General features: G+C 37.9%; 2 protein-coding genes and 1 long non-coding RNA gene across 5 annotated transcripts; 1 reads left to right on the forward strand and 2 right to left on the reverse strand.

The window, feature by feature from the left end:
* The first annotated feature begins 1,206 nt into the window (after positions 1-1,206).
* Positions 1,207-9,985, forward strand: prodh2 (proline dehydrogenase 2). Of its 2 annotated transcripts, XM_028029120.1 has the most exons (11): positions 1,207-1,318; positions 1,927-2,317; positions 3,674-3,864; positions 5,135-5,261; positions 5,584-5,655; positions 5,758-5,838; positions 6,145-6,288; positions 6,393-6,559; positions 7,569-7,679; positions 8,684-8,772; positions 8,850-9,985. In XM_028029120.1, the coding sequence occupies exons 2-11, from the start codon at positions 2,090-2,092 to the stop codon at positions 9,032-9,034; spliced, it is 1,395 nt and encodes a 464-aa protein (XP_027884921.1). In that variant the 5' UTR covers positions 1,207-1,318; positions 1,927-2,089; the 3' UTR covers positions 9,035-9,985. The 2 variants fall into 2 exon arrangements, with proteins under 2 accessions (XP_027884921.1, XP_027884930.1); XM_028029129.1 differs by lacking the exon at positions 1,207-1,318 and having other exon boundaries at positions 2,182-2,312.
* LOC114151754 (uncharacterized) lies at positions 2,666-8,265 on the reverse strand. 2 transcript variants are annotated; one of them, XR_003597000.1, is made up of 5 exons: positions 8,003-8,265; positions 6,357-6,538; positions 4,417-4,499; positions 3,694-3,879; positions 2,666-2,757 (listed from the first exon to the last, which is right to left on the reverse strand). It is a non-coding gene; the product is annotated as an uncharacterized LOC114151754 (long non-coding RNA). The 2 variants fall into 2 exon arrangements; XR_003597001.1 differs by lacking the exons at positions 6,357-6,538; positions 8,003-8,265 and adding an exon at positions 6,193-6,282.
* Positions 9,986-11,162: 1,177 nt separating the features above from the next.
* Positions 11,163-23,692, reverse strand: eif3c (eukaryotic translation initiation factor 3, subunit C). The gene is made up of 23 exons (XM_028040488.1): positions 23,536-23,692; positions 22,099-22,216; positions 21,957-22,022; positions 21,678-21,867; positions 21,473-21,598; positions 21,332-21,383; positions 20,651-20,790; positions 19,810-19,940; positions 19,582-19,726; positions 18,811-18,914; positions 18,430-18,571; positions 18,153-18,278; positions 17,366-17,459; positions 17,076-17,263; positions 15,920-16,144; positions 15,647-15,838; positions 13,967-14,138; positions 13,718-13,877; positions 13,177-13,242; positions 12,547-12,634; positions 12,273-12,438; positions 11,592-11,633; positions 11,163-11,505 (listed from the first exon to the last, which is right to left on the reverse strand). Exons 2-23 carry the CDS (start codon positions 22,194-22,196, stop codon positions 11,426-11,428), a joined length of 2,793 nt encoding a protein of 930 aa, XP_027896289.1. The 5' UTR covers positions 22,197-22,216; positions 23,536-23,692; the 3' UTR covers positions 11,163-11,425.
* Positions 23,693-25,457: the final 1,765 nt, after the last annotated feature.

A 25,457-nucleotide genomic window follows, 5' to 3' on the forward strand; every position in this document is an offset into this window, starting at 1 on the left:
CTCTGCAAACCTCTGAGGTGAAGAGCAAACAGACAAAGAGAAGCAGAAACAAACCAGAAAGGTCCGGCTACGCTGCACATGATGTGTCCAACAGTCCCTGAATGATCTCATCTCTTCTAGCTTTGCTTAAGTTTAAAAAAAGTATGAAACATTTTTAGAAGTAACCATATTTTACCTCCAACACATCGGCGATAAAATGGAAACTTTCTTTATGTTTATTTGTAAGACTATTTCAACTTTTGCAGGCAAACTTGTCACGTTCGGGCAAATATTTCTGAGACATAAACTTCTTCAATGAAGTATGGCATAAACAATTTTTACATGTTGCCCACCAAACTGCAAGATGCAAAAAAATAAATAAATATTGACTGCTTACTATAGTTTTAAAACATGGGCGATTCTGACATGAATGCCACCCAGGGCGGGCCCCAACAACATGAATCCCTCCCTTCTTCTGTGCCACTTAAATAGGTTTCAAAAAGCTGCGCTTTGATGCCTTTTGATGCTAAAAGGTGATAAGATTTTTTAAATGTAAAAAAAATGGAATAAAATTTTTTATGAAACTCAAATTGTTTCAGTTTCTGAGGAATACAGTTCAGGAATAACCACTGTAAATATTTTATAATTTGGAACAAATAAAAACCTGATTCCTTAAAAATCAGCAAATGAGCCCTTTTGGAACGTAAGTAACAGAAAATTAATTCAAGGCATAATTGACGAATCCTCTTTTCTGTTCTTATACGAAGTTGTACCATCCCCAGACAGAGCTCCACCCTGGGCAACTGCCATGTCACACAAAATGTTACTGATAATAAAAGTGATAAATGTTGTTTAATCATGTGATGTTTTCCAATATTTGCCAAATATATATTTTTGATTACAATTAAATTTACAATGAAATATTAAGGAAGGAACTATGTTCCAAAAAATAGAGAAAAAGGCAATCCCAAACAATGTAATAAAAAATTATTTTATGATAATTATTTGTTGGTTCAAAATGTAAAAGGATAAAACACTTTTAGAAAAGTTCTTAAATTATAGGAATATGCAGTGATGCACTAATATTTCACAGATATATCAAAATCTCCTGGCGTACATAAATATATATGATAAAATGCTTTATATTTATGGCCAACTTAGTGTCAGTGGATTGCAAACCAAGTGAAGATCTATGAGGCAATGCTTCGGGTCAGGCTGATGTTTACTCAAACGTCCCAACAGTCACTGATTAACCCAAAAGTCCTGGGCTCGGACCCTCAAACTGCAGCTACCTGCTTTAATCACTGAGGTGATCTGGGTGGCATTTATGGGACGGATGGTAAGACTTTCTCTTTCTCTTCTGCTTCAGTTTCCAATTTTCTTGAATTAGATTGGATTCTGCTGTAAAAATATTTTTTGAGATGATTTTTGTACCCGTTAAATACCTGAGTCAGAGTCACATGAAACTAGATAAAAATACTTGGTAAGATTTTGTGTTTCTTTAGTAATCCTACCAAAAATTACTTATAGATTTAAAAATACTAAACAAAACTCTAGTAGATGTCTCACAAAATTAGATGAGAGCTAAATAATAGACACACTGTAAAAACACAAACTCTTACAATTTTTTTGTTTAGTTTCTAGTGCAAATATCTTAGCGCACTTGAAATACGACAAAATTAACTTACAAATAACTTTTCATCAAGATAATGGAGCTTGCTTGAAGTCAATAATTCTTATAACAAGCTCCAATATATTGCTGTAGAATTACTTATGAGCTAATTTTCTTATTTCAAGTGAACTAAGATAATTGCTTGAAACTAGACAATACCTGGTAAGATTTTATATTTTTGCAGTGTGCTATCTTACCTTTATGCTTCTATAGAGCTTGTAAACGGATACCAGCATTGGTTTTGTAAAATTTCAATACTTTTGTGTTTTTTGCAGGTGTTTTTCTTCCCCCTGTAGGATTTTACCTGGAAAGAAAAACAACTGTCTAAAATCGAATATTCTGCACTTTAACATATATTTACACTCTCTAAAGACATTAAATATTTCTATAAGCTGGTTTCCAGCTAAACCTGAACACACCTCTGCTTCTCCTGGGACGATGCTGTGCTCTAACCTCCGCCCGGCCCTCCCTCACCTCTTGTGGCGGAGGCTTGCTGGTACCGCCACCTCCAGGACGGCGGCGGTGAAGCGGCCGGAGATTCTGTCGGTCAGCCTGGCCTTTGAGGATCCAAGCGCTTTCAGGGTGAAGAGTCTGGGCGAACTTCTCCGAGCTCTCGGTGTCTTCCGCCTGTGCTCCTTCCCTGTGCTGGTCAACAACTGTGGTAAGGTGAGATTGAAGCTTTATGAAGTTTTTCCTGTCGTTCCTTTCCTTGATACTTAATAAACCCACTTCTTAAGAAAATAAATAAATAACTAAGTAAATAAATCAATAAAATTATTAGAATAAAGTCAAACGGAATAAAGCTGTAATATGACATTATTTTCATGTTATCATGACTTTATTCTTGTTCAAATTAGTTTTTGCAATATCATGACTATTCTCAGAAGTAAATATAACAAAATAAAAAGCAAAAGCAAAGAAAAAAATCTAGACAAAAACTAAACAAATTTCCTGTCAATGGCAAGAGCACAAAGTGTAGCCCGAAAAAAATAAGCAAAAGTTTATCATACTTACATTTTTTATATGTATACAGCATCATCAAAATCAAAACGGCATCTTTCTTCCATGTTTTTCTAAAACATATTTCCAAGGAATTGTGGCTGAGCCTGTAGACAAACTCATAAAAGAAAATAAACAATCATAACCCAACCTTATTGTATATGTAGCAAATTATTTGTATGCAATTTTTTCAATTTGAAGAGTGAAAAACGCAGTTGCATCTTTTCACGATTGTTTCACTCCTGAGTCCCTCCAACTGAAGTGCAAATGTTTCATCCTGATATTTCGTTTTTTGAACCAACTCTTCTCTCATTGTTTCTATTTATTTATTTCAAATCACTTCTGTTTACACTTGAAAATGAATTTATTATAGGCTTAGGATATAGTGATGAATGCTACCAAATTATAAAATTTTATAATTTGAAATAATAATAATAATAATTTTATAATATTGAATTAGTTGGATAAAAATAGACTTAGACTTAGACTTCGACTTCGACTGACTTTATTGTCATTTTGCATGCACAGGGTGTATACAGAACGAAATTTCGTTGCATACGGCTCAGGACAATGTTTTGAGCTTTCAATGTTGTGAGGTTACTCCAGAATAAAATAAAATACAGTATAAAATATGAATATAAATATAAATCTAAATATAAGTGCAGTAATGACAGTAAAATAGAAGTTATTTAGCTCTGTACATGTGCAAGGTATAAAGTGGAGACCAGATTTTAAGTGCAGTCCAGTTAAGAGTTCAGCAGTCTGATGGCAAGTGGGAAAAAGCTGTTTCGGAACCTGGTGGACCTGCACCGGATGCTGCAGAACCTCTTTCCAGAGGGCAGCAGGGAGAACAGTCCATGGTGGGGGTGTGAGGGGTCACTGATGATGTTTCGGCCTCGGGAGACGCAGCGCTGGGATGAAATGTCCTGGATGGAGGGAAGGGGGGCCCCGATGATCCTTTCTGCTGTCTTCACCACTCTCCTCACGTTAACCTGATTCAGTTATAATTTTAATCTTTTTTAGCTTATGACAGCAGCACGCACCATCCTGGGGAGGAGAGGGTTCTCTTTGCTGCTGCGGCCCACCGTCTACGCCCAGTTTGTGGCCGGAGAAAACGAGACGGAGATCGCCCAGTCCATGGGAAAGATCAGCTTGCTGGGACTGAGGCCCATGTTGGCGGTTCCGATTGAGGAAGACCTTGGAGAGAGCACTGGGTAGACCTTTAATTCCTGCAGAGTTTGTAGAAATTATTCATACCCTGTAAGCTTTTTCATATTTTGTCACATTACAATCGCACTCTTCAAAATATTTCACAGATTTATTATATAAACCAAAATAGAAAGATGCATAATTGTAATATGGAAAGATAAGACTTTTTTTCTACTTTGAAGCATTTTCCTACACACAGCTTCCCACTATCTTATTTTATCAGTGGAGGAAGTGTGTTGCATTAAGATCAGACTTTGTTTTTTTTAGACAAAACACCGTGCATCATTTTCCTTCCACTTTAAAAAAACATTTTAGTTTGGTCTGGTGAATCACACAAAATCTCAGTAAAACACATTAAAGTTGAAATTGGGGTTGTAAAGGGACCAATTGTGGAATAAATACTGTTACAATGTACCATACATTTAAAAAGATTGGTTTTAAATTATGTAATAAAAATCTTATTTGAGGCTTTGATGAATACAGCATAAAAGGTTGCAATAAATACACCTGTAACTTTGTCCTCAACAGCTGAAAATAGTATTTTAATGTTAACTCACCAATAGCTCACTGAAAAAAGTGTTAACCTCTATATTTTTTACTAATGCCAGCTGGTCAGCTCAATGTTTGTTCCTCTTCTAACCTAAAATAGACACAAAGCACAATTTTTTTTATTTAAAAAATATTTTTTGTGAAATTCTGTTGTAGTAATTCATGTTTAATCTCTCACTTTGTATTTCTACTCATATTAGAGAATCAGAATTTATCCCTGAGATAAAAATTTTTGCATATTAGCAAATACAAATATAATCATATGTAACATAAATACATTCATAACTGTGAACTTTCATGTAAGTTTGCTATAAAATTAATAAATGAAATAAAATAAAAACAAGTATGTACATGCAAATATGCAAACCTATAAATGATTTCAGAATAAAGAGAAAATATTAAGACTTGGCATTGACTTAGATTCGTTTTAGTTACTGCATTAATGCCTAACCCTAACATTACCACTATATTTTTAAATATAAGCTTAACCAAAATTTAAACCTTTAAACTTGACCCAAAACATTAAAAATGGCTTTGGTCCTCATAAGTCCAATGGTCTTCAGAGGGTGGGTGAATGTACCAGGAAAGGTGCTTAACATGCACTAAAGACAAACACACACACACACACACACACACACGCACATACATGAATAACTCGCAACATTATCTTTAATATTTGGATGTGTATTGAATGTCATAGTTCAAAGTAAGCTTTATCCCATCTAGAGAAAAGAGATATGACTACAACATGGCGGCCATGTTGGAATGTGTCCGGATGTCCCACAGCAACGCCTGGAGCAAAGACCCGATGATGCAGCTGAAGATCACTGCTCTGCTCAGCCCAGAGCTGTGTGTAAGGATCCTTCCTCCACAAAAAGATTCAATATAAAACATTTATTTTTTTATTTATTTAGTTTTTTCTTTTGGTTTTTGAGGGTAACAACCAACACACTGACAGCCTTGAATTCCTACACGTATGACGGGGAAAAAAGATAAGAACGCATGTTTTAGTGTTTGCGTTATGAACAGCTGCTCTAAGTTGTTTCTGCCGACTCAACACTAATTGCCCCAGCCTAGTTGCCCTCCGTTTGCATCAGTCTGTCTCTCTGTTACGTTGATCTATTACTGAACGTCCTTCACCTCTTTCTACTGAGAATAAACTGTTTGTTTCAAAGGTCAAAATCACAACCCTGATTGCACAACAACCATACGACCTGAGCCTCCTTGTCCGAGCGATGGATGGAGAAGTAAGCCAGCAGTCCACTGAGTAATGTAGATTATACAGTGTATTTTTCTAATTTTATTCACAGTATCACTTGCATTTAAAATAATTTATACCGTTTTTTTAGATGATAACATTTCCTGGATTGGAGGAAAAAGAGGCTGCTCATTTCTTGTGTGGTCTCCAAAGATTGAACAAAATAGCAGAGGTAACCCTTTCCAGACTTATCTATTTTTAATGGTTGTAATTTCACAATGCAGTTGCAGTCAGAAGTAGTTTTATGGGCAATTTGGCACACACGTATTGCTGCCATTGCTGTACTGTAATATATTTGTTTTCCTGTCAGTCGTTGTGACAACAGTGACTTATTTTAGGATTCACCCACATCCATATTCCTACTGTTCACAGTTATTAAAAAAATTCTTTAAATGGCATTCCATATTTAAGATGTATCTTTTGTGATGTTGCTGTAATAATAAAACATTACATTGTTAAATGTTGATTTTTTTTTTAGGCAAGTGTTAACAAAGTTAGAGTGCTGGTTGATGCAGAGTACACCTACATGAACCCTGCTCTCACGCTGGTCACCATGGCGCTGATGAAGAAGTTTAACAAAGATGGCGCCTGGATCTGGAACACCTATCAGTGTTATCTAAAGGCAGTTGTCAAAATCGACGGTTCAACAACTTCTACAAACATCTGAGAATTTCTACTGTTTACACTCACTGACTGTATGTGACAAGTGTCTCATCTGTCAACCAGGACTCCAGGCCTCTGCTGTTGGAGGCTCTCCATCTGTCACAGGCTGAAGGTTTCTGTTTGGGAGTCAAACTGGTACGAGGTGCATACATGGACAAAGAGCGAAAGCTGGCAGAGAAGGAGTGCCGGGTGGACCCCATTCACCCGAGCTGGGAAGAGACCAACAAGAGGTTGGATGAACAGCAAATAACGAAGCTAAATCTAAAGATGCACTTAAATTATAATCACCATCTCAGTTTCAAAATGCCAACCCAAAAGGAAGAAACATTTGTGCCATGCATTAATGACCTGTAAAACATTTAACCAACAGAGTGAACCAAACTGGCTGTAATGCACAAAATAATGAGTTCAGATGACTGAATCCAAATCTACATTTCCATCATAGCTTTTAATAATACAATGGATCTTTCTTTGGGATTTGACTTTAAATTATTCAGGGAAAGCTCACAAAAAGACCAAAATATTTTAAACTAAATGGGAAGCTAACATACTTAACCCCTGGTGTGCTACGGAGCAAAACTGAGGACCTAACATTTGTTTAAATAAAATAAAAACTGAAATTGAAAAATTATTTTGAAACTTAAAAAAAAAAAAGGTTTTAAATTGAAAAAGAAAACTGAAAAAGATTTTAAAACTTTTCAGATACAGATTTTTTTTTGGTTCAGATTTTTTTTTCAGTTTCAAAACTTTTTTTCAGTTGTATGCCTTTTATCGGTTCAAATTTCTTTTTTCTTTTGAACGAACTTTATGTCCTCAGTTTAACTCCACGCAATTTTTATAACCAAAGAGCCATTCTTGTCCAAAGCCTCTTATTAAAAACTTGTTTTACTGTTTGTCTTAATGTGTATTAAGGTTGTAGTTAGAGTTTGAGCGATCAATGTGTGCAGTTATAATTATTTTCATAGAGGTTATCAAGCATTTGGGGATTTTAGCTATTTGTGGTTGGCTGTGAGTGAAAACCAGCGGATGCTGATCTGAGAGAACGCTGGACGTCCACTGCGATGCGTTCAGCCATCGCGAAATCTAAAACTTGTCTCAGCTGAACTTGCTATGACAAAAGAGTGATCTACATATTCATTTAATTTTTATTTAGAAGTCAAAATCTTCATTAATTAAAAGGTTTTTCACAGCAGAGTGAGAAATAAAACTGTAACATTTTACGACTTTTTGTGACAACAGTTATAACGGCTGCCTGGACGTGATGATGGAAGCCACAGCACAGAAACCGGACCGCTACAGGACCATCGTGGCCACTCACAATGAGGAGTCTGTGAGACGAGCTGCTAAAAGGTAAGGACATTAAAAAACCTTCATAGGGTTATTTATAGGAATATTAATTGAGGATTTAAAGGAAAGGTATGAAAAAGAATGAAGGGTTATTACCATTAGCACACAGAAGTCACTCTTCTGTTTAGAAAACAAAATGTATCCATTTTTGAAAACTTACTGAGTTTTAAAATAGCTGAAACACGTAAAAGCTTTAAAGGACTTAGAGTCAAATAATTAACTTTCAAGGAATATATCGATATTTAAGCGAACATTGTGATGAAGGCTAGATATATGAAAGGGGATCTAATATGCAAATTTCACATTTTGGACATTTTTGTACTTACATTTAGGTCTCAGCTGCTTCTAAAAACAGCCCAACCACTTAAAAAAAAAACCTATTCAAACGTTTTTGGTGTGTAAAATTAGCTGTTTCAAAAAGTTACAATTGACTAGCATTGTGCTGTCACCTAGCAACCCAAGCTGAGATCCAGCATGTTTGGTCAGCTGGTTTTACTGCTGTATGCGCTGCACAATGGCTTCTAGAAAAGACAAGTGTTTTGTTGTTGGCTTACATCCAGAAACCACTGCCTGTATTATTACTGATTGTACAGGATGCTCCGTTTGTAGGGTTCTACTACAACCATGCTTCAAAGATGCATGGTTGTATAATTGTGCATCTGTATGTAGCATGTGAGATTGTAAGTGTGGATTTGGGCGGCGTCTCCAGCAGCAGCTCTTTCTGAAAGGAGCTCAAAATGGGCAGAACTCAGCAGACTAAAATCTAATCTAATAATAATTCTGTGCAAAAAAATATAATGAACATGTTTTCTATAGACCATAAACCTACCTTAACCTGTTCAAGGAAGCATAAGACTTAATAAGATCTTTAAACATTCGTAGGTTCAAATATGCTAGAAGAACTCCCAGGCTGTAGCGGAGTGTCCTGATCTTTTCTCATGACTGCACAGGACAGAAATATTTGAAGTTTAAGTGTTTAAAATGAACATTGGGTATTTTTACATTAGGATGGAGGAGTTGGGGATAGAAAAAGATGGAGGCTCAGTGTGTTTCGGCCAGCTACTGGGGATGTGTGATCACGTCTCCCTGACACTGGGTGAGATGAACTCATATTTCCTTCATGTTGTACAAAAGAGCATCACTGACTTTGACTATTGTTTTTCTTTTGGCCAGCAAAGGAAGGTTATCCTGTCTACAAGTCGGTGCCATACGGCTCAGTGGAAGATACGCTCCCCTATCTGGTGCGCCGGGCGCAGGAGAACCGAACCGTACTGCAGGGCATTCGCAAAGAAAGAGACCTGCTAAGGCAGGAGCTCAGACACAGAATGAGTCGCAGCATGAGGGGTGGCAGCAAATGACAGATAACCAACACAGAGACGAAAACATGACAAATCAGGAGGAGTAAACTGGTGCTACTACTTTATTTTTAAGCCTTTTTTAGTTTTTCCATATCCTCGGTGACGGAGAACCAACAAGTAGATGAATATCTGGAGGGTATTCTAACTTAAACGTAACATTTAAAGCACCGGGGTTTATTTATATAGAATAAATAAACCATTTATTTTGTGGTTTTAAAGGCTCTACATTGAAGACAGTGAGAAATAAAATTATAACTTTCTGTTTTTTCTTTCTATTCTCTCTTCTGTTCTCGGCTCCCACACACAGAGCTGGGTCCACTTGCTGGGTCCACTTGCTCAGCCTCTCCCTCCCGTTTCAAACTCTTCTAATTAACTAAAAGTTAAAGAGCTAAACATGAATAAGATGTTTGCTACCTTTGACAAAAAAAAGTTTCAGTCTATGAAAGCAGTGTAGCAGTTATGCTAATGAGGCAGCTTATCATGATTCAGCCAAAGTTAGAAAATAACGAACTGCAGTCTGATCTTTATTGGTAACATGTTTCTTCTGATTGAGCAGTGAAAGTAAATAAAGGGCATTACATGTCTTTTGCTTTAACTATTTACTTACAGGCAGGGGCGCAACTGCATATTTTCTGAGGTTTATGCGAACATGCCATCGGCGCCCCCTCATTTTTTATTAAAGTATCAATAATAATAAATGTACATATATGTGAATAAATTGTTGCCTACAGGACAATCAAAAAAGAATGAAACAAAAAACAGGGCAGTATTTCATAATTTAATATATATTTGAGCCAAAAAGTCACTTCTGTTAGCCTGTATCCAGAACCGCCTGAGCTGCAGGTCTGAGGCTTTTTGTTAGCATGTTTTCTAATACAGTATTTTTATAGCTTGAGGAAGCCTGATCCAAACTGGCAACCCGCATGAATAAAATGGTGAAATAATATTGACCACAAAACACTGTATTTATAAAAGATATCAACATTTTTCCTACACAATCCTAACAAACGTTTTTAATGATCTCTTCACAATATTTATTTATTTACTGTTAATCTATTTGTCTGATTTGTTCTTTAAATTTCCATCTATATTATTTTTCGGTCTGCGGTTCCTCTCCTGACCCATTCTGTCTGATATCAAACCCACTGGGTGCCACTGAATATTGCCGACAGCTTTTTTTAATGCCCCTATTAAACTTCACTGTGATTCTTTAGCTTGTCTTCCCACTCATATCTGTATTTTTGCCAGAGGTTTTGCTTCTAAGGACGGTGTAACATCGGGTCGACATTTTAAAAAGACGCGGTTTGATAGCAGCTCACTGCGGCTGCGTAGCAACCGTCTCTAGGCAACCGTGACAACAGCGTGAGTTCGTGTGGTTTAGGCCCTATCAGCAGGTAACAGTCACACTAACGGTAGGTAGCATTTAGGCTAGCGGCAGTTAGCAGGCACCTTCATATGAACACCTGGATTGCTCATTGAGTGTTGATTACCAAGTCGACACCGTCGCCATCTTGGATATGGCAGACATCGATGAAATGGCACATTCTCCTGGATAAATTACTTGTGAATTTTATGTAATTCTAAATAAACAAATCCCCTTGTTTTTACACGTTACATCCCACAGCGTTCTGCACTGTGTCCACTTTTTGTCATTATGTATGTGAACAATTTACCTCGTAATATATTTCAATGTATGCTAATCTTTTATTCTTGGTCATGGTAAAAGCAGAACTTGTCGCAGGCATGTTGACGAATTTATGACAAAGGTTGCAAAACTAGCATTGATGTTTACAGCTGAATGCATAAAAAACAGTTCAAATGTCATCCAATTATAGCAGTTGGCCTATTTTGTATTTCAGGAGAATGACTGACAGTGTATTTAAAATTTTGTTAGAATAATTGTTTATGTCCTATTGACATAATATGACTTAGACATTTATGCCATTAGACTTACTATATGTAGGTTTATAGTTAGACTCAAATGTTAACCTCAAACTGTACATTTGTACTTACCAAGCTCCTGCTCTCAAATGGATATTTAGCTCTGCATATCCATGTTTTAGCTATAAGTTGGTTCATCAAGAAATTTAAAACCCTTTTTTTGTCTTTCTGAATAAAACTCAAGACAGTGTTAATTTTTGTCTTTATTACTGTTTAGTAAATAGTTAACATGTTCTAATTGACCACGCTGCTTTGCTACAATCTTCAGGGTTTGGTACTGAACGGTGGTGACGTTGAAACATTTCATAGCTATAATGAAGCAAGTGTCAGCAGATTCAGGATAAACTGAAACCATTTTTCCATTGGTGGTTGTTGGTGGTTGTGTAATGAAAACAACTCCAGGTAGAAAAAGTGACCAAAAAAAAATAAATCCCAGCACAATTTCTAAGTTTAGTAGTTGCTCTGGTTTTGATTCCTGTAGCCTCCTCGCTGGTAGCCGCCCTGCTTCTGCTGGTAGCCGCCTTTCTGATCTGTTAAAAAGTCAAAATTTAAAAATTACAATCAGCATTTAACTAATTACAAAGAGAAAACCAGGAGCAGGCAACATGATATATACCTCGCTGGTATGGCTGCTTCTGCTGATATCCGCCTTTCTGATCTGAAAATCCAAAACAAAAAGTTTTTTCTGAAGGTACTTGCAGATGATATCTGTATAGAAATCAGACTGGTATGTTTCATTAAAATATTCTGTTCTTAGTTTGTTTTGATAATAGAGTAGTTTTGTATTGCTTCTTTTAATTTTTAGGTTTAGGTTTTAACAACTGAAAAAGAAAACAGATAAAAATTTGTTTTTTTTAGCTAACTTGGGTACATTTACATTACATCATGTTGGTTAATTTGCACTGTCACTTGACAAATAAGTAAATCTGAATTTCAAAATTTGAGATTTAGATTTTTCATAAGACAACAGATGACATTTTAGTAGCCCACGTTTACTTTTAGCATGGTTCCCTATGCAAAACGTTTTGGCACCCCTGCCCTAAACCAACATTATAAATTAAAATCTAAAGTTAAAAGGATGCTAAAACAGGAGACTAACTCTTAAAATATCTGTTTATTACAAATACTTGCACTAAAAACTCCTTTAAAGTTAACTTCCATTTAGGAGTTCAAACATCATCTGGTTTTTCCAGGTCTTTCTCAGTCTAAGACAATTCTTCCATGTCAGCTCAGACCTGAATTTGTCCCATTTTATTAAAAATAACCGGATTAAATCCATGTTTCCAGTCCCACTGACCTCTGTTGAAGTATCCTCCGTAGACGCCCTGCTTCAGGTCGAAGATTCGCTCGTTGTTCTCCACCAGGCTGCCCAGTTTCTCTGCCAGCTGCAGAGCCATGTTCTGCAGGGAGGTGGGCTCTGTGCGGTGCATCACCACCGTCTGCGTGGGCTGGTCCAGCGACGCCTGTGGAGAGCCGTGCAAAAAGCTCTTAACGCCTTTAGCAATTAACAGTTGAATTCATTGGTTCAATACTAAGATTTTTTTAATGCTTATAGGAAGACTAAAACATACCATCAGTTCTTCATTGATGATCATTTTGCTGATGATACTGTGAACTGTTGGGATCTCCAGTTGAAACATCTCAGACAGAGTCTGCATGCTGCAGATCACAGTCAGAAACAAACAATGAACATAAAAATAAACATTTAATATATATTTTTTGCACATCTAAATGTCTTCTTGCTGATGTTTGCAAATTAATCAAATTGCTTCCACAGACTAAACACAGAATTGTCCTTTTCTTCATTTTTCTGAGCTCCTATGAAATAAAAATCCCAGATATTTTTCATATCAAATCCAACTATAAGCAATTTTTTTCTTGCTTTCCTTTCTAGAAAGAAAAAAGTACAAACAAAATATTTTTGGATTTCAATCTTTCAGTCATACAACAGATTATTAGGACCAGGATACAATCATTTTTGTTTAATTAAGAGAATATAGTCACAAAATGGTGGCTCTTGGAGCGCTGACATCACTCTGAGCTATAAAAAACCCAAGGAGTGCATTGCTGTGGAAAAAACAAATCCAGATTTTCCAAAAATGTAACTATCAGAAACAAAATATTCAATAAATCAATACAGTTGATTTATCGCTCAGACCTACAACGTAATGCTAGTGCTGGTAAACACACGATGCGTTTACCTGATGGAGTCGTACACACTGCTGTAGGTGAACAGATACGTCCTCAGGGATTCCTCCTGGATCTTCCTACAAAGGGTTTTACGAACATTAGGTGCAAAATTGAAGTCATCATTCCATTAAAAACATTTAATCAGATTAATCACACTATGATTTATCAATATGCCCAACTTTGTAAGCTTGAAATATAAATACACACACTCGTGGTTCTTGCAGGAGCAGTGCACTTCCTCCTGCTGCACTTCAACCAATTAAAATGCAAGAAATTATCTGATTTGGTTTTGTAGCAGAAAGCAGGTGATGTTGTCAACAGCAACTAAAGGAAACTTATCCAGCTACACATTCATACAAATGGTAGCAAACTTGGACTTAGGTCAATTCACAAATAAGATACAACAGATACAGATACAATTTATTTTAAAGATCCTGGTTGTGTCACCCCTTTCTCATGTCACCCTGGGCATCTGCCCATATCAAAACCCGCCACTGTGTTTTCAGAAAATGTTTTATTGTCTGAAACCAGGGATCAGGAGGGAGGAGTTACCTGACGAGCATCTCTCTGACTCGCTGCGTCTCAGGAAACAGGTCCCACACTTTACTGTTCATCTTCTCATTGATGATGAACGAGTGGCAGGTGCGCCAGTCGCCCATCTTCATGGCCTTGCTGGCTGCCACCACGTGTTCCCTCATGCTCTCTGGAGGTCCTGGGGGTCAGAAAGGTTAGAGTTCATCGTCTCTGCTTCCAGAGTGAGATGAATCCCTGACAGAGGGAGTTCGGAGGATTGTTTCGTACCCAGCAGCGGCTGTCTCTCTCCCACTCGGAGCTGGTGGTGGAACTGCTTGCTGATCATCCTGCGGCGGGCGTCGAACTCGTGGGCCGCCATGTAGGGGATTTCCAGCAGCATGGCCGACACCAGATACACACACTCCAGCAGCTCCAGGTTGATGTGCATGTGGAAAGGAACCTGCAACCAAATGGTTGGAGTCACATCATAGCAAAAAACCACAAATATCACCAAAAATGTTTCTAGTGCAAATATCTTAGTACACTGAAAATAAGACAAAACTAACTTAGAAGTAACTTTTCTCCAAATTATAGGAGCTTGTTTTACGTCAATAATTTCTTAATATTCATGAAAAAAACGTACTAGTTCCAATGGCAGATTATTTCACTTGTAAGATGGAAAAATATATTGTTTTAAGGGAAATAATCTACCACAACATTAGCAAATTGAAGAAAGCTCTTTTAAATCTAAATCTTTTGTGAAGCACTGGCTGCTGTTTCTGTAGGGAAGTCTGTTTGGATGTGATTGGATTGTGATGTGATGCGTTTCAGTGACAAAGACTTCTTTCATGAGTTCATAACTATAATTTTAAGACATTGTTTACATCCAGATTTACTACATCCGTCTTTTTCTGGTGCAGAATTATGACCTACTGCAGGGGTGTCAAACTCCAGTCCTCAAGGGCCGCTGTCCTGCAACTTTTAGATTTGCCTCTGCTGCACCACACCTGAATAGAATAATTAGGTCATTAAGGCTCTGGAGAACTTATCTACACAAGGAGGAGGTAATTAAGCCATTTCATTCCAGTGTTTTGTACCTGTGGCACATCTAAAAACTGCAGGACAGCGGCCCTCGAGGACTGGAGTTTGACACCTGTGACCGACTGTATGTCTCACATTAAAGAGCATGCAGTCTCGACATGACTGTTCAGACTGCAGACACTTTGGAAACAATTGCATATGTTTCCAATTTAGTGCCACTGAACTGATGTTTTGGGGAGTGAAAAGAAAAAAGCAATTTAGTCGTTTAGATTACCATTAAAAAAACTATTGTATTTTGTTTACATTTGTCTGCTGTGTGAATGTAGCCTAAGGTTCTTTTCACACCTGATAGTCCGGTAGACTTGGTTCGATTGAGGGCCAAAATTGCAACATTTGTTACATTTTCAGCTGCTGAAATTCGCTTTCAAAGTCCACTGTGTCAAATGAACCAAAACCTGTGAAAGACCTGTTCCCCTCCTCGCCTGTGGGAGCGCTGTATTATGAACCACTGAAGAAAACGACACAAAAAACATCTGAAGAAGACACTGAGCGCAACTTCCTTCTTCACAAAATGTCAGCAAAAATGCAGTGGCGTCAGATTTTAGCAGCTGTAGGATTTCTAAAAGTAATTTCTCCTGCTAGCGCTAGACTCATATGTTTGTTTTGGTTGAATTTACCCAGAATCCTCTGCGCTGTAGTCCACGTCATGTTTTTGGAGTGGATTCCGGTACGTTTGGCGTTCACATATGCATTCAAACTGCACCACAGTTTTAAAAGCAGACCAGGGTTTGTAGAAAGACCAAAGCTTTCTTTTTTAGTCTGCATCAGAGTTTGATTAATTATTGAAACTTTCTAGAGAACCGGACTGGAGTTGGATTAAAGGCGACTAAACAACGCTGGTGTGATTGCTCCCTCCTCGTCTCTTACCTGTCTTCTCTTCTCAATCTTCTCCTGCTCAGCGTTCCTCTCCTGCATGTTCCTCATCAGCAGCCCTTGCCCCAGCAGCTCCTTGGCTCGGCCCGATGACTGGATGTCCAGCAGAGCATTGTGGGCGTCTTTAATCATCCCCTGTCTGAAGGCGCAGATGCCCAGCTGGACCATGGTTCTGTTGTACAGGATCTTCATGGGAAAAACGGAACAAAAAGCCGATTATTCCCGTTCTCCTCAGGCCGAGTTTCCGGTGGTCTCGAGGTGACCGACCTGCACGGGGGGGTCGGCGTGCTGGATGTTGTCCTGCAGGTGGCTCATGAGCATCAGGTCGCGGGCCTGGTACCAGCGCGAGTGCAGGGCGTGGTGGTAGATGTGGCACAGGATGGCGCAGGTCCGGATGCGGTCGGTGCGGTCCTTGGCGTAGATGAACTTGCAGAGGCGGTCCATGATGACGGCGCTGTCCTCGCCTTCGCTCTCCTCCTGGTCCTGCTCCGACTAAACGCCAGCCAGCCATAATTCAGAAAAAAAGTTATTCTGCTCTGGGGGAGCCGCAGTTCTTCCAACAATATGCAGTAAACTGTCCCAGAAATACTGAGATAAACAATGTTATTACTGTTTTGAGCCCATTTTCAAATAATATAACAGTAATGGCACAATAATGCAAGTAGTGCAATACACAACAAATCACTTAATTGCAGAATAAATTAAAACAAACTCAATCATTTCCATTTGAATGATTTCTTGTTTTTCTCTTTCTACTAAAAACTGGATGATAAAAGTCTTCAGTCTGGTGCTTTGTCTCAACCAGACATTTTTTTGAAGGACTTCAGTTTTAGTTTATTTGTTGCTTTGTTTATTTATTTTGGATATTTAAAAAGTCTTCCAGTGTTAAACGTTCATTAGAATTTAAATATAAATCTGAGAATGTGCTCTTGGATTATTATACCACTACTATTATCAAAACAACAACATCATCATTTAATTGGAAAAAGTAGAAGACACATTAAACAGGTTAAAGTAATTTGTTACTTAAAACATGGAAACTGTCTCAAAAACAAATATCATAAATTATTGCAATTTCTGGGACAATTTACTGTTAACAAAATGAAATATAATGACAGTACACATTCTTAGAGAGCAACATTTAACAACGGAACTGGAAGACGCTTTAAATATTGTGACTTTCCTAAAATAACGACCATTTTTTGGTCTTTCTTCCCTTTTTTTTTTTTTTTTTGCCAAAAGTGATTTTGGAAATAAAGAAATAAACAAAACTACAAATAAAATTTATATTGAAGTCTGTAAACACAATTATAATTTAAACAGAGGCCAAACGAGAAGAAAAACAAAATAATGCAAATTTATCCTGCGATTAAAACTTTTTGCTCACTGGGACAGCTTCCCTCCACACACGACTTTGCCTCACCTTGGTTTCTCCCTGCAGGCCGAGGCTGCGGCGGTGGGCTTTGTAGTCGAACTTGTAGTAGGTGTGCATGATTCTCCGCAGGTAGACGCGGCAGATCTCCTCTGTGGATCCTTTGTTCTCCAAGTAGGAGAGCAGCCGATCGACGATGCCACAAACCCGACCTTCGTCTTTCAGGTTGTCCACGTACTCTGCACAAGCAGAGGGAAAGAAACGGAGAAAGAAAGAGAATCAGAAACGTGAATTTACAAAGAAAAGTTACAGACAGCAAAAATAATGTTGGTGTTTTGTACCCTGTGAATGAGGGTCGGTGTTCTGCATGATCTTGGTGAACTCTTCGTCCATCCTCTCCACCAGCGTCAGGACACACCCGCGCACCCTGAAAGGCTGATGGACACATACACACACACACAGAGCGGTTCATGGATTTGTCACACTGAAAACTTAAGTGCAACTAAAGAAATTCAAGGTCACACCGGTGACAGGAAGGAGAAAAAGAAAAAACAACAAAAAACTGCATATCTATTACAAATGTGAGCTAATCTGTGTTTATATTCCATCTAAGGTAAGAAAAAAAATTCTCAATTGTATTTTCATTAAATATTTAATTATTATTGGACAACAACAGACTCTGGTATTTTCTTCCAACCGCCGGGAGGTAATTTATGGAGCGCAGTAATTTACTGACAGCTTACGCAAATGGCTTGTGTGGGGAAAAAATAAATAAGCAAAAAATTTATTTTACAACAATTTGAAAGGCTAATAAATAGACTCAAACACAAAAATGAAGGACATGATAATTTTAGCATGTTTTACAAATGCATGACATAGTTCCAGTTACAGTTTCCCCCCCATTAATTACAGCTTTTATTATTTCCATTAGCAAAAATGTTTTCTCAGTTTGTTATTTTGTTTGTTTTAGTTAAAAATAATAACCTTAGTTTTGAGTAATTTTTTTTTCTCCCTTGTTTTCTACTGGTATTAATATCCGGTTGTTGATCACATGACTCGTAACACAAAAACTTTTTATTTAAAAACGGGAGTTTTTTCCCTAAACCTTAAAGAAAGAGTGCGGGTCACCTGATCTGAGATGATCAGATTCTCGCTGTCCTCTGCGATGTTTTCCCCGATGAAGATGTCGTTGTGTTCAAACAGGATGTCCAGCAGCTCGTCGATACAATCCAGGCATTTCTTCCACATGTCGGCCTGCAGAGCAATATGAAGACAAAAAAAACATCCTGAACCTCAAACTCACCAGAACTCTGGAAGAATCTGATCCATTTAACCTCACAGACCATATTAAAATGCTTTCTTTATGTTTCGGTAACGTTAGATCATTTGGAAAGCAGAGGCTCACCTTCATGAAGGCTGCCAGGTTGGGGTTGTAATCGTACAGAGAGGCGATGATGTTGAACTTGATCTTGACCAGGATGCCTTGACCCAGATTATTCTCAGCAGCGATGACTGCCAGAGCGTGGAGCAGCTCGATCTGAGCAGCCCTGTCCGAGGAAAGAACCACTCATCATCGCTTTAATGCACCAAACAGACCAACATTAATCTGAACTGTTCATCTGTTCACTACGGTGGTTAGACAATATCATAAATCTATTGGAACTCCAGTTAGTAGGAAATACAAACTGTGAAGGAGCTCAATCAGTTTTTTACTGCGGTAAACAAGATGGAAACTAAAGAAACTCTCGTTTCAAAGAAAAGGTTTATTACAGTTATTTCCTCCTACCTGTCTGTTCCCTTTTTGCCTCTTGCTTGCAGGATCTCATTGAGCTTCTTCACCACCACAGGAACGTTGATCTCTGTGCCTTTGGCAAACATCTTTGGTTTCTCCTGGTGGACAAAAAAAACCAGAACGACGTTAGCATTAGAGCTCAGTTACATTTGCTTTGTTTTAGAGACACATCTCTTAAATGTGATTCATTATGCTTCCTTTAACAGGTTAGGATTGGTCTATGTTCATTTCATTCTTAGATAATTAGACTTTTGTCTGGTCGGTTCTGCCTGTTTGAGCTCCTTTCAGAATCAGCTGTTCTAGAGTCTCTGTCACTATAAATCCAGTTAAGCTGCTGCTGGCCAGGCAACAACTCAACATTTACACACACACTTGAAAATGGCAGCAAGCAGATGCACAATTATACAACCGTGCATCTCTGAGAAACAGAAGTGGAGCCTCCTGCACAATCAGTAAGAATGCAGCAAGTGGTTTCTGGATGGTAAGACAACACAACACTGGTTGTTCAGCGTAAAACCAGCTGACCAAACGTGCTGGAGCTCAGCTTTGGTTGCTAAGTAACGAGTTATGCTCAGGTGTGGTTGCTAGGTAACAGCATAGTGCCTGCTGATTTGTTACGTAACATTACAGAGGTTTTAGAAATGGCTCATTTTCCAGACACCAAAATCACATCAACTCACTGCCTAAAAATGTGCAGGATGTGTGTTTTGATTCTTTTTCTTTTAAAAATGGAAGGATAAAAACATGCAAAATGTGAATTTCTACCTTGACCAGAGGGACGCCTCCTTTAACTTTCTCCCACTCGCCTCCTTCGTCTATTTCCCCCTCCTGCAGATCCCCAGCTCGCTCTTTCTTCTGCTTCTTCTTCTTCTCGCCCTTCTTGATGCCGGCTTTGTCGGCGCCGGCCACCCTGAGGACGGTAAACATCCCCGTTAGTGACCCGTTTGGCTGCAGAGCGGTTTGGGTCGGTCGACCGTCGGACTCCAGACTTACTTCTTGAGGAAAACGGTGGCCAGAGATTTGCTCTTCCCCTCCTCATCATCCGAGCTCTCGCTGCCGCTCTCCTCGGTGTCTCCACCCCAGTCTTCATCGTCGTCGTCTTCATCACTAGAAGTCGACTCATCCTGTTGAAACGTTTGCAATTTGTTTGTACAGTTTTCTCAAAGGAAATTCAAGAACTTTTCAAACATTTTTAAAGTAAGTTTCAAACTTTTCTATGGAGATAAAAGCAAGACAAAACAACCTAAAAAATATATATATTTCAATTCACTATTATATGAAATCATTTATTACAGCTCTTAATAATGTCATAATAGTATTCTACGTTCTAGGTAAACTAAAATAGAACAAAATTATATTTTGAAATGTGTCTCACACTTCACTGGTTTGAGAACAAAACATTTATTTAAAAAATTGCCCAATTTTAATAACATTTATTAACATATTAAATATTATCTAACCTTTATTTCAAAAGATAAATACGTTATTAGGAATAATAAATACTAATTACATTGAAATAATCCAAACAAATCGTGTTAAGGTAATTAACATTAAAACATTATATAAAGAAAGTTACAACCTCTAAAAAACATTCTTGGTAGCTTTTCTGGAATTAAGCAAACAGAAATAATTTTGGTAAATCTAACTGGCCTAAAACAACAAACGTTTAGCCTGATTTAACTTCAGACAGTCAGAAAAAAAATATCTGGTTTCAACTGTAAATTACATTTTCGAAACTTAAGGACTTCATTCAGAAATCAACCTTGGAAACACCTGATTAAAATCCAAACATTTTCAAGGACTTGAAGCGGTCAAGCAACTCGATGCCTCTCACCCCAGAGCCCTTGGCAGACTTGAGGAATTTGCTCGCTTCTGAGGGGCCTTCAGGTTTTTTCTTCAGGAAGGATTTTGCTGACACTTCCTCCCCCGCGTCGTCATCATCGTCGTCGTCATCGTCGCTCTCAGACGAGGAGCCTGGGGAAGTAAAAAAAAAAAAAAAAAAAGTTTTTGAGAAGATCTTAACACTTGTAATTATGCCTGACATGATCAATTTTGCTGGATGCAGAAATTGTTGTGATAAATGATAATATTGTTGTTTAGAGACCAGTTTCAAGTAATATAATAGTATAATAATGCAAGAACATTAAAGACGACTAAAGCTTAAATTCTAGTGAATGCTTGACACCGGAACTGGAAGACATTTTAAATATCCAACATAAATAAAGAATATGACAAATAAAATGAATCTTGAAATCTATGTAAACTAAACCGTCCTTCAATAAAAAGGCTAGTTGAGACCAAAGCACCAGACTGAAAACTTTTGCAATCCAGTTTTTGGTATAAAAAGAAAAGAGAAAAATTATTAAACTCATTTTAATTAATTGATTTATTGCAACAGGCCTATTTATAATCCTCAAAAGTGCAAATATTTTTCACTACAAATCTAATATAGTGGATAATCTGCGACTTTTCCACAATCTTGGTCGTTTCTTGAGAACGTGACAGAAACATTTACCAGATTCCTCCTGCTCCTTCTCCTCCTCTTCATCTGCAGACTCCTGTGGGTTCTAAAAAGTGAAAAAAATATTTTTATTCCTGTCCAGTTATTTCTTTTTTTTTTTTACCCCAACCATTGTTGGTTTTATTTCCACCTCACCTCCTTGTAAGCAGCAATTTCAGTTTCAAAGTCTCTGTTGTATTTGCGGATCTTCTGGCGCAGGGTGCTCAGGGCTTTCGCGTTGTTTTTGTTCATCTTCTTCTTGCCCTCTTTGTCCTCCCACAGCTTCAAGGAAGAGAAGAAACATTGTTTATTTAAAAAAGAAACGTCTAACTGTTGTTTGGTATGAACGGAGACAGCCGACCTGGTTGAGGTAGTCCTCCAGGTCAGCCAGCAGACGGATGTAGAATTGAGGAACTCCTTCTTTGTCCACTATGTTCTTGCTTTTCAGGAAGGCTCGACACAGCTGCTCAAACTCCTCCAGACATTTGGACATGTCACGGATCTTCATGGCGTTGCGGATCGTCTTTATGAAGTTGGTTAACTCTTCAAACCTGAAATTTAAATGGAAATAATTTTTTATGATGAGCTTGGTGGACGATTTCTGCCATTTTGAGGCTGTTTAAAAGCACAGCACACCCACCTTTTGTCTTTGGCGCTGCGCACCACTCTTTTAGTATCCTCCTCATCGTCACTAAGCAGCAGCGACCTGTAAAAGAAGCATTATTGTGTGAGACCTCAACAGATGGATTTGATGCGATGACAAACTGGAGAGATGCACTGACTGCTTGAAGGTCGTCCCGGGCGCTTTAGGGGTGAGCTCATCGGCGGATGACGACTCCTCTGACTCGCTGTCAGACCCGGTGGCGAAGAAACGAGACATCGCTGAAGGGAGCTGTCAATCTGAAATGATACGCATTACACATCAGAGAGGTCAGTTGATGTACTGAACAGTCAATATCTATATTTTTTTTATTATTTTATGTTGCCTAGACGACACAAAATTTAAGCTGACGTTCCACTTATATCTAGGCCTGTCACAATAACAAATTTTCCTGGACTATAAATTGCCCTAGAAGTTATTGTGATAAATGGTAGTATTGTTGCTTTGAGAACATTTTCAAGTAATATAATGGTTTAATAATGGAGGAAAACGTTCTGAAAGATCAATAGACTCTGAATTCTAATGAATGTTTAACACAGGAACTGGAAGACATTTTAAATATCCAAAATAAACAAACAAAACAACAAATAAAATGAATTATGAAGCTTCTAAACAAAATTGTCTTTCAAAATGAAAAAGGTCTAATACTCCGCAGAAAAAAAAGCAAATGTACTACTAAAAGCAAATCGTTAAATTATTCATTCACCCTTATTTATACTTCTTCTTATACTTGCTAAAAATTACAAATAAACAGTGAATATCCTCTGCTGAAAAACTGTAATATTGATGACTGATTTTTTTCAAATTTTTATGGGCGTGAGTTATTCTTTAATCAGGACAAAAGAGGACTTTTTATTTCCGCCAAAGATGATAATTTAAAAAGTAATCCAAACTGTGCAGTTCTAGTCAAACTGTCAAATGGACTTTTTATTTTATTACTTATTTTAATTCTCATTTACATAAGCGTTTTATACCATACAGCAACCTGACTCAAATAAAACATCTCACACATAATCATTCAGGCGTTAAAAAACAGCCAATCTTACCGTTATTTACTTTGTCAAGCCTTTGCCAATATCAGTAACCGACTATCTGTAGTTTGAAACTCAATCTTTACGTCCATTATGCAGCCTAGCTTTATTGCCATAAATCGTCTTTTGATAAACGCAAAATCATTAAATTTTAGAATTAATTGCTATTTCCAGACGTCAGTGAAAAAGGATCTACGTTAGCAACTAGCTATCTTCATGCTAACTGTCAGTAATGCAACGTACTCTTTAACATATGGAGTAGAATAAGCTAATTTAGGCAAACGTAGATTGTATTTTCGCTTAAGATGTACACATTATCACAAACAACATCTTGTAAATAAATACCACATTAAAATACCAAGCAAAGAGCATTTTTTACTGATACTGAAGCTCGCCGTTAATGTGGCGCGGCTAGCAAGCTAATGCGACGGTGAAAATATTAGGCCTTACGAGTTTCCAGTGAATCAACAGCATCATTTCAAGCTAGCAAAATACATGACTATTATTGCATTCATTAACGAACTTACTTATGTCGTTCTGAAAATTATGTTATCGTGTGTTTGTTCTCGTTGAAGGGTTAAAAAATCCAGGTTTGCTGAAGTAGGGCCACGGAAAACGTGTGCAGCAACCTCGCCGGGTGCTTCGCGTCAGGAAAAGGGAGCCTACTGTAGATCTACACAACATTGGGATGGTGCAACTGCAGATCTACACTCTCAGTGGGCTTTTCTGGGTTATACTGCCACCAAGCGGCAAACGTTTTTATTAGTTTAGCAAACGAGAGTAAAACACGGAAAGATAATATTATCTCCACAATTACATTTACTTGAGTAACACTTTAGAGGAACTTTACTTTTAAATGTATTATTACTTTGACTTGGGTAATTTTATTATGAGGTATCGATACTTTTACCTGTAGTAAAATGCATTGGTGGGAAGTAACGAAGTACAAGTACTTCGTTACTGTACTTAAGTACAATTTTCATGTATCTGTACTTTACTTAAGTAGATTTAATAATGGGTACTTTCTACTTTTACTCCACTACATTTTACAGTAAGTATCTGTACTTTCTACTTCACTACATTTCTACAAACGTGTCGCGTTACTCGTTACATCCAAGTCGCACTGCTCTCTTTTTGTCCGTTAAAATATGAAGTTCAGGGACTTTAAGGTGGCGCCGTAAAATCCAAGCAATAACGTGACTTAGTGTCTGTTGTCACACATCGCCTCCCCCTTTACTAGCACGCGGAGCTCCAGACATGCGCAGTGGTTTCCTCTGAGCGGGAGAAGATGTCTAACTAATCGATAATAGCTGCATAAATCATAAGATATGACGACATGTAAAACCAGCAGCGCTTCGCTTTCACAGACGGTGGGACTTTGTCCAACTTTTAGCGTCACTTGGAAGGAAAGCTTAAAGAAAGGTAAGATCTGTGGACGTGATGCTAGCAAAGCTAGCTGTACTGAGACACATGTTGCATCTGCGATGAAAAAAAGTTGTCACTCATGCACTGAATTATTGTGTGGATTCAGGAACGATCCGATTCTTCTGGACGGATCTTTACTAAGGTTGATGGGACTGAAGCCTCACTGAGAGCCGTTCTTTGTTCTTGTATACACTGCAATAGCTATATATAGCTATACATATATATATATATATATATATATATATATATATATATATATACACACACACATTTATTTAATTGCCGAATAAGTAAAAGTTGAACGTATGAACACAGAGCATGCTCATTGATTGATTTTGTCTCCTGTCATGGTGGCAAACATGCAGTGGGAGGGAGGATGAGAACAGTCATGGTGCTCCTTCTGCTTGTTGCGCCGTTGGACAGTGTTCATAGTGTTGTTGTAATGTTACAATTACAACTGTAATTGTAACATAGCAATTACAGTTAATTGCTATGTTTCATGGTTTAATGGTGCAGACAGTTGTGGTTTCTGACATGGGCAATATGGGCAACCGCCCAGGGCGTTATTTTTACAGGGATGGCAGGCGACCTCTGCGGATTGTAGCACAGCGATGAAAGCAAAACAGAATGAAATGAGTTGTAATTGATACTGGTTAAATATATTTCAGCTCTAAGTATTTATATCTAGGTGTTTTTATGGAAATGTGGATCTTTCAGATCAATCTGAGAACCAATTTTGATAGGTGCACTTCATTTTATTGTGTCATGTAGCGCAGGGCGCTGGTCTTGGTCTCGTGTTCAGTGGTCTTGACTACAACTCTGCTACGTGGCTCCTCGATTGCATGTCTTCCCCCCCACACCTTCGTTCCATCCCCTTTCAGTTGGATTTCTTTCTAAATAAATGTCACTAATGAAGTTCATGCTACGTTAGGACAGGAAATAAGATGTTTCCATCCCTGAAATTATGATGCATAGAATCACATATCTAAGTCTAAACTCTTACAGAGAATAAACACAATAAGAA

The sequence above is a fragment of the Xiphophorus couchianus genome, chromosome 2, assembly GCF_001444195.1.
Source record: "Xiphophorus couchianus chromosome 2, X_couchianus-1.0, whole genome shotgun sequence".
Classification (NCBI taxonomy): domain Eukaryota; kingdom Metazoa; phylum Chordata; class Actinopteri; order Cyprinodontiformes; family Poeciliidae; genus Xiphophorus; species Xiphophorus couchianus.

Coding starts and splice junctions, on each gene's coding strand:
- prodh2 (XM_028029120.1), top strand. CDS start 2,090: ATGCTGTGCTCTAACCTCCGCCCGGCCCTCCCTCACCTCTTGTGGCGG. Junction 5,656..5,757: donor TCCGAGCGATGGATGGAGAA/GTAAGCCAGCAG, acceptor CCGTTTTTTTAG/ATGATAACATTTCCTGGATT. Junction 5,839..6,144: donor GATTGAACAAAATAGCAGAG/GTAACCCTTTCC, acceptor TTTTTTTTTTAG/GCAAGTGTTAACAAAGTTAG.
- eif3c (XM_028040488.1), bottom strand. CDS start 22,196: ATGTCTCGTTTCTTCGCCACCGGGTCTGACAGCGAGTCAGAGGAGTCG. Junction 19,727..19,809: donor GCCACCGTTTTCCTCAAGAA/GTAAGTCTGGAG, acceptor TACCGTCCTCAG/GGTGGCCGGCGCCGACAAAG. Junction 11,506..11,591: donor GAAGCAGCCATACCAGCGAG/GTATATATCATG, acceptor ACTTTTTAACAG/ATCAGAAAGGCGGCTACCAG.